Source organism: Centrocercus urophasianus, unplaced genomic scaffold (assembly GCF_019232065.1).
Source record: "Centrocercus urophasianus isolate 14NV4802_14NV808 unplaced genomic scaffold, USGS_Curo_1.0 seq_31, whole genome shotgun sequence".
In the NCBI taxonomy this organism is placed as follows: Eukaryota; Metazoa; Chordata; class Aves; order Galliformes; family Phasianidae; genus Centrocercus; species Centrocercus urophasianus.
In genome coordinates this window covers 8629809-8638271 of record NW_024884878.1, presented here as the reverse complement: position 1 = coordinate 8638271, position 8463 = coordinate 8629809, and the positions used below count along the sequence as shown (strand labels likewise).

The following is an 8463-nucleotide window of genomic DNA, read 5'->3' as shown; positions in this document are numbered from 1 at the left end:
AAGAAAAGAAAAGAAAAGAAAAAAGGAGAAATAAAAGAATCTACATTTCTAGCCAAAAAGGCCAAATGCTGAAGTGGAATACAGCAGATTTTGAAGAACTAAGATTGGTTATTTGTACTAGCTAAAACAATTATATTTTTAAAGCTCTTGTTTTAGTATGCTACTAAGATGAGCCACTGGTTATCCAGACCTACAATTTCACAGGGCAGGAGAATAACTATTTGATAACAGAGGGGGAAAAAAGTTTCCCTCACCTGCTTCTGGATAAAACAAATATATGGTCTAATTATGCTACAAAAGGATCTGTTTGAGGAGGAAAAAGGCTATGGCTTTGGAGAATCAAACAGCCCACCATCCGGCTGTTGTAAGTCAAGAAGTTCTTGTTCTTATTATCTGAGAATGTAAATTGGTTGATCTGGGAGGGATGAGGAAAAACGTTATTTATTCGCAGCATAACAAAATACTGTCAATTTGAATTACTTCCAAGCAAATGAAGGTCTCTTATACTCACAGTTGCCATGCGAAATACTGATTGGCTCAGAATCTTCTGGGAAACCAGCCCCAGCAAAGTGTAGCAGTGTGAAATATAGCAGCAAGGCTTCTGACCTCATAGTAGTTCAGCTGGGAGACTTCTTCACTTCACACTGTGAAAAATAAACAAAGGCTTTAAGGGATCCAGTTTCAACCAGTGCACAAAGAAATGCAAAAAAGCATCAACAGAAAGAATCATTATGTTTGGAAAAGACGTTCAAGATCATCAGGTCCTTCCTCCAACTATGTTTCTCAAATACCTTTAGGGATTGGGATTCCACCCTTTCCCTCAGCAGCCTGTTCCAAAACTTGCTTGCTACCTCTCTGAGAAACTCTTCCTAACATCCAGTCTGTACCTCCTCTGGTACAACTTAAGACTGTTTCCCCATGTTCTATCACTGGTCAACTGAGAAAACAGACCAAAAGCCTCTTTTCTCCTTTTGAATAGATGGAGAGAGCAATAAGGACTCTCCTCAGCTTCCATTTCTCCAGACTAAACAGGCCCAATTCTCTTAGCTATTACATATGTCTTGCTTTCCCTCTCCTCAAGCCTCTTTCTGTAACTGAGGAGCTGTGATGAGTTACTAAAAAGAAACTGTCCAAACAGGCCATTTCCCCTCTAGCCCATGCCCCAGTGGGTTCTTAGTTGAATACAGGCTTTAGCATCTGTGTAAGCTGCTCATATGCAACAGAGAAACTTCATGCCCTGCGCTGATCAATAGCCGACGTGAGTTTTACAGCAAATACTGAGACTGTACACTCTTTGGTTTGCATAATTAGATGATGACATACACAGTAAATAAATAAAAAACACAGTACATTATTCTGGTTAAGAAGAGATTGAGGGTTATGCTTCAGGACTGATTCATATCCTGTGGAGCAGTGAATCAAGTGAAGAAATACAGAAAGAGCTTGATGGAGCATGCAGAACATGTCAGTGGGCTTTGGCAGAAAAATATGTAACCATTAATTTAGATGCCATAAAACCAGTACTCCAACTCATGATAAAATAAGGGAGAGCAGAACTGTCTAAAACCAGCATTTTTCCCTTGCGTTCCACCAATGCATTCACTCATTCACGTTTCATGTATAAAAATATCCCTAAATCTTGAGTGTGAAAGGAACCACAGGAGCCTTTAGAAACAGCAAAAGAAAACAGTGCATAATACAGTAAACAGCTCATAATTCCCAGGCAAATTCACACAGGCATTGATCTGCAGGGAAAATCAGGGTAAAAGTGGGGTTTTCTTTTCATCCCTCCCAGAATTTTAAACCTTTGATGCTATCTGCCCAAGATTCCTTTTGAATAAAGGCATTTTTACAGTAGTCTGTCAGTCACTCTACATTCATGGGCAGAAAGTCAGACTTCATAACCTACACAGCCTTTGAAACTTAATTTGGAAAACAATGTGCTAACTTGCTCTTCTGAAGCATCATTTAGTATTAGATAACAATGTCTCCTTTCTCTATACCAAAAACCAAACCAAACCAAAACACCAAAAAGGGCTTTACACGTCTTCAGTGTTACGTTTTCATTTGCAATTTTGCAGGCATATTTCTCATCTCATATCCAATTCAAAATGTCACAATTATTAATTTCCCTTATTATATATTTGCTTTTAAGTAAATTTTCTGCTCCTCTAACTGCACTGGAATAGAGAATCTGTTGCAGTGCAATACAGTTCATAAGGACAAATGATTTATTGTATTCTGTGACTATTACTCAAACACAAATTGGAAACTTGGCTGATTCTCTATGTCTATTAACAAAATAACTGAGACTGAGTTAAGCTGAGACTAAAGAAAAAAAAATCTAACGTGAGGCAATGACTGACATGAGCAAAGTCAGAGTGATGGCAAAGAATTAAAACAGCAACAGTAAATACAGCACAATACAGAAATGTCTATTATACCTTGTGTGAGAATGCGTGGTGGGAGATAGCACATTCAAGTCCCAAGAGAAGCCTTCCTATCCAGCAATGGCTGGGTGATAGCTGTGTGTGATTACTGACACAGTTACACCTGCCTGCAGATGCTTTCTTTGCCTTTTTCCTCCATTTGTCTCTTTAATGATTGTTTACATTTTGCCTTCACTGCACTCCAGTGCACTAAGTTTCTTTCCATTTCCATGCCCAGTGAAACCTCACTTGGGCTCCTTGGGGATGCCCAAAGTAGAAACTAGGAGAAGTAAACACAGTACTTTCAAATAGTTGCTTTGCAAAGGTATGGATTAGAGCAAAGACCTGCATTAGGTGGATTAATTTCTTTCTCTTCACGTAATTCTTTGATATGTAATTTTGCCACCTTTAAAATTCTGTCACTGGAAAGTGACTAAATAAGGTATCCAGTATTAACACAAAAATAAATTTGAATTATTTTCTTGAAATTGCTGCATTCCAGTGAAAAACTATATTCTGAAATGCACATGACCTTATGCTTATTTAGCAGGAAGAAACTTATTAAGCAATTCAGTTCTTCCTCTTGAGCCTTATTCACTCACAGCATCAGCCTGCAGGATGGCAATCCAGACCACCTGGCTCACAGTGAGCCTGACTCTGGAGCAGAACAGCTGCTTGCTGGTACTCCCTGTCAGCACATCCTCTGTTATCAATGTGTTCCTACCAGGAAGGCATTAAGGTGCTGTATGCATACAGTTGCCACTTCACCTTAGAGCCTGAAAAACTTTTCTTGTGGGTGATTTTACACCATCACTCTCTTCTGCCCATTAAAACATGCGTACTGTTTCACATAAATATATACCAGAGACTGCTGACAGGCAAATGAACGGCATGTAACAAACTTATGCTGTCATTTTATGTACAAGTTACTGGACCAAATCTTTTTTCTTTCAGCTGCAAACTGTTAGCTCACAAATGAGCTGTTATATTGCCTCCTAACAGAGATTAGATCAGTAGGTTCTTAGTATGGAATTCCCTGTCACTCTTAGGGGTACCTCCTGTGGAGGAAAAGAGAGGAGGAGACAGAAAAAGAAGAGCAGTTCTCTGTTACTGTAGTATTAATGTCCTTGTTGGAATTCACACAAAACAATGCAAAATGCCTGCTTCTATCTGTCTGCATTTGGAGTAGACTGCAAATCTCTATCAATGTCTATGCCAATAAAATAACATTGAATAGGACACAAGCTACACCTAAGGTAAGTTTTTGCAAGAAAATTCAAGAGTAGTGTTATTTTTGATGTTCTTACAGTTGTGGAAAGATCTGCATGGTCAGAGTGGAATTTCAGAAAAGTGCTGATTAGAGAAGGCTACACTTATATTTAGGACAAACATCCTTTTCAGCAATTCCTGAACCCTGGTTGGGCTCTTGGGAGTGATGCAAACATTCTCAAGTGCAACTGTGAGTAAGCTACTTCTAATAAAAAATGCTTCTAAGCACAGAGGTGGAAGAAGCAAGAGTAGATATGTGGTGATGCTGGGTGAATGCAGGTACCATCTCAAAATAAACATTTTGTAAATGTCCATGGAGAAAACTTCAGTCAGTGTAAACCACTGTAGTTCACTTTGGCTTTCACTAAGCCGTGGCTGCCCAACCTTTGGGCTTGCCTGGGTGAAGGGAAATTGTCTTGGGCTGCATTTATGTAATGCCTCCTATTCATTTCCATGGAAACTGCAGTTACAGTCAACACAGTAACTATTTGATGGAGCACGTTCTCAGCTACAAAACACTATTTTTCAGTATAGTTACCACCATTAGCTACGTGCTTTTTGCCACTGATGAACAAGACCTTGCAAGGCATACTCATCAAAATCTGCTCCAGGGGAGCTGACACACGATCACTGTTGCCTCTGCTGAAAGGTGCCACCCACCACTATTGGTCTCTATAAAAACTCAGAAAGTGCCAATGAATGTCATTGGGTGCCACTTTTTCTGCGTGGAGGAATTCAATTCCACACCTTTACTTCATATGCATTTTCATGCCAGAAGTCCATCTCACACAGCAACAGAATGTAATGGAATACTGGTGGGAAGGTTCAACCTCTACTGCCATACCACACCAACATCTACCTCTGATTTTGCGGGTCAACATGAGAAAATAGGAGGCACTGCTTTTGGAGCAGCCTTTGTAAAATATACTATGCAGTTAATGCACATAAGTGATGAAATTTATTTTAACTGTTAATATTTTAACATTAAGAAATGAGAGCAAAAAACCATAGAACTATTGGGACATTCAACCATGTTTTGGTGTAACTATGACATCAGTCTGTTCCAATGGCAGTGGTTCCAATTCTTGGTGTGTTCTCATAATGTTCATCAGAGATTTTTGATGAAATTTTACTCTTCCTCTACTACTTTGTCCTTGATAGTAATTACTCAAAACGTGCACACTGCTAAAAAGTGATGACATGAATAAGGTGTGATTGTGAAGTGAGGGATATCTTTCTTTGGTAAGACAGGTCTTGTACAAGTCTAGGAGGGAGACAAGAACAGAGAGATTTCTGAGCAGAATATCTGATTGCAACTCTACAGATTCTATTTGAAAATTTGCAGGTCATGTATTCAGTCAACTGAAAATGGTGTTACAAATATAAATTGATGATTTATTCAGCAATCTTGAAACCTATTCTGAAATTCCTGTATCAAAACCGAAAGCAAGGCTGCCTAATCTTTGTTCACAGGAATGTGTTCAGACAGTGTATCTAAGTGCATACAATTTTTTGCCATAACTTGAACTGGCACTGCACTGCATCCTTTCTGTGCTCTGGTTTCAGCCCAGACAGTGCTAACTGCACACCACTTATTTGGTTGTTGTTGAGCAATGAGTGCATAGCAATGACAGCACAGGGCTGGGGGCAGCTGCACTGTGAGCTGTGATGGTCTGTTTATGCCCCTGGTCTGTGGGTTGGACATGCCTGCACTAAGCCACATAAACTGAGAAAGAACTGGCTCTCAGAAACCCCATTCTCTCTGTTCAAAATATGCTTATTGCTCCTGTAAGGGAAGCTAGTAGTCAAAAGAAGAGTGAATTGTGGCACTGTTCTTTCCTTAGCAGACCTCTGGAATACAGCCTAGGCAGTAGATGGTTTATGCCTAATGCATGAATTGTAGCATTTAAGCTGATGGCACAGACCAGATTTCTTCCAAAAAGCCAACCACTCTTCTTTTTCCATTCCTAAGACCAATATAAATACAACCTCATGCAAAGTACTTCAGTGCTCAGATTCTTCTTACTGAATTTGGTGACTTCAGATATTTATGTAATATGACTTTTTCTTGTTATTCTATGTTCCTTCTTTTTTGCCATAGTGTGGTTAAGTATTAATAAACTATAAAAGCTCTTAATACACATGGAAATCAAAATTCTGCCTTCTTAGCTATAATATTTTCCTGCTTGTATAGTGCAGCCCAAAAGGGAATCAATCAGCTCTGAGTAGGATACCAGTACAGTGCAATTGCTTTACATTTACTTAAGCTTACTGAAAACTTCCTCAGAAATATGAACTTACACATGTATATATAGATACATATACACATATGTGTATGTATAAATGCAAATATATATACTGTTTCCCAATGTATATGCATGGCACAACAGTATTAATTCAGTAAAAATCATGCTGCTGACATGGAGGAATTTCTGAAGTTTCATGAAAGCAATGATCATTCAAATCGAAGAGAAAAATCTGATTTTTCACAGCTATACTCCTTGTCAGAATCCATGTCTACCTGAGCCAGTGAGAAGTCAACACAGAGAGCTCCGCTTTCTGCTACCTGAACTTTTCAGCATTTGCGAAACAACAATCTGCATGAAAACAGATATAGAATAACTGCTTGGCTGAGGAAATGAAGGTATGGCTACTTCAAGGCTAGCCTCACAATAGGGCTATTGTATTTGCAGCTAGTAAACTCCAGCAAGGTTAGATCCATCACTCAAAAAAGCCTTACAGGGAAGTGCTAACTCTCTGGTATATTCTATAAAAGCATACATCCATATTTGATCTCAAGCACAAATTCAGCAGCAACAGCAATGACACATCTATAAATAACTATCAGAAGAAACACTCTTCCATGTTAGAAAAACTCCCATCTTTCTGCCTTGGCCTCATGCTATGTTCTGCTACTCCTGTAAAACCCCAAGTAAAATCAGAGTATGTAACCGTGTCAAAACTTTCCCATGACACACTAAGCCTGATCAGTAATGGACAGATCTTGTTATATTCATTTATCACAGGCTTTCTTTATACTATGATGGGATGTGTTCACGCAGAACAGCTGCACTTCAATCCACAAATTATTAGACTTAATGTGCGAATTACCAGTTAAAATAGAATGGTCTGTGTTAGGCATGAACCAAGACCAGAAAACTTAATGGCCATGAAAAACCATGACAGTCTTAAAATCTTTTATTTCCACAAACATGTGGTAATAACTTACCCTCCTTCAATAGCCTGGAAGCATAGTAAAAAGGCACAGTATTTAACCAAACAGCAAGGAAACAAGAAAACTGAAGCTTAATGAATTTGAACTACTGCATAAGAAAAAACATATGACCAGAAAAAGTAGCAGCACCTGTGAACTGACCCACAAAATACTCAACAAATAGCCCATCTAATTACATTCATCATTGCTTATACATTCATCATCTCTTACACTAGGAAAAGCAAAATGACAGAAAAAAAAAAAAAAAAAAAAAGACGAGAGAAAATGAGTTGTGTAAGAGGTAAAAAATAAATGAGATTTTCTGGCAATAAGAGCTTTAAAAGCATGCAAGTGAATCAGACACTGTCTCATTGTAAGAGACTTAGAGATCTACCTATTCATAATAAAAAGCACATACTGATCCACACACATGCACACACATGCTTTGCCATGCCAAAGGCAGGGTGCAGACACCAGCCACCCAACCCGAATTCTATTCCCTACTTCATACAGATCAGCCATCTGACACTGACAAGAAGCCTTTGCCTTCTCGGGCTTACAGAGCCTTTGAAAATCTGAGTGGAGGATGCTCTTATTGCTATTTACCTTTTTACATTCACAGTTCCTAGAAAGTGAAAGACAAGAGTTCTTTGCAAGTCAGGGAAAGGGATTAGTAACAACAACAACAGCAGCAGCAATAACAAGACAGGAATACAACCTGCAGGCTGCAGCTTTCATACAACAAGGGCAGCAAGTGCTGTGGAACTGTTCTGGAGTGCATTTGTTGTCTGTGCCTTTTGGGCAAGCACCTCATGTGGCTGCACCTGGCAGCAGAAGGGATTGTGCAAGAAGCCCAGGCTTAACAGCACTATGGGATCAGGCAGATGTGAGTGAACAAAAGCTCAGCAAGTGCTTGGGGGAGCTCTGAACACAGGAGAGACAAGTGGCTAACAGCAAGATACACCACAGAGTGCCAGACATGATAACTGAATTGGCACGTGGCAAGGCGTTGGTCAGGTTGGCCAACTCAATTTCTCTTGTCGTTGCCCTAACTAGTCATTGCTGCTCAGCCACCTGAATGCTGGTACAGATGGCCACAGAGACTTAATGCCAGCTCTGTGCCCATCACCACCACCACCATCTTTTTGTGACCAGCAGTGCCACAGTCATTCATCTTTCCTTTCCTATCCCACTCCTGTTGTCTCTACAGCTGGCTGTTCATTTCACGTGGCCAAAAAAGCACTCTAGCACTCCAGGTATCTGGCCCTTACACCAAGGAGACTGGTGTGTGAACATATTGGGCGATCACCACATGGTAGCTCAGGGCCTTCCCTGAATGCTGGCAGCGACCAAGGGAGGCTCCCACCCCTCCAGCATTCTTTTTGACCCTTACTTATGTGTTGAAGCACATCCTCCCTAACTTTCTCTGCGTATCAGAGAGTTTTCCCCAGCTGTAAGAGGAATGCATGGGTACCCTCTGCTATACATGCTTTACTGCCATTTTAATTGGATTCAACACTGCTTACTCATTGCCCAGCTGCTGTGGGCTGC

The 8463-nt window shown here is 40.0% G+C and overlaps 1 protein-coding gene across 4 annotated transcripts in view; it reads right to left on the bottom strand.

Moving 5' to 3' along the window:
- SEMA6A (semaphorin 6A) overlaps positions 1 to 8463 on the bottom strand; it is a 113602-nt gene that overhangs the window by 62497 nt on the left and 42642 nt on the right. For all 4 annotated transcript variants that reach the window (XM_042829438.1, XM_042829441.1, XM_042829439.1 and 1 more), the window contains exon 2: positions 512 to 644. In XM_042829438.1, the coding sequence (XP_042685372.1) occupies positions 512 to 611 (100 nt within the window). In that variant the 5' untranslated portion in view covers positions 612 to 644. The remainder of the gene's footprint in view (positions 1 to 511; positions 645 to 8463) is intronic.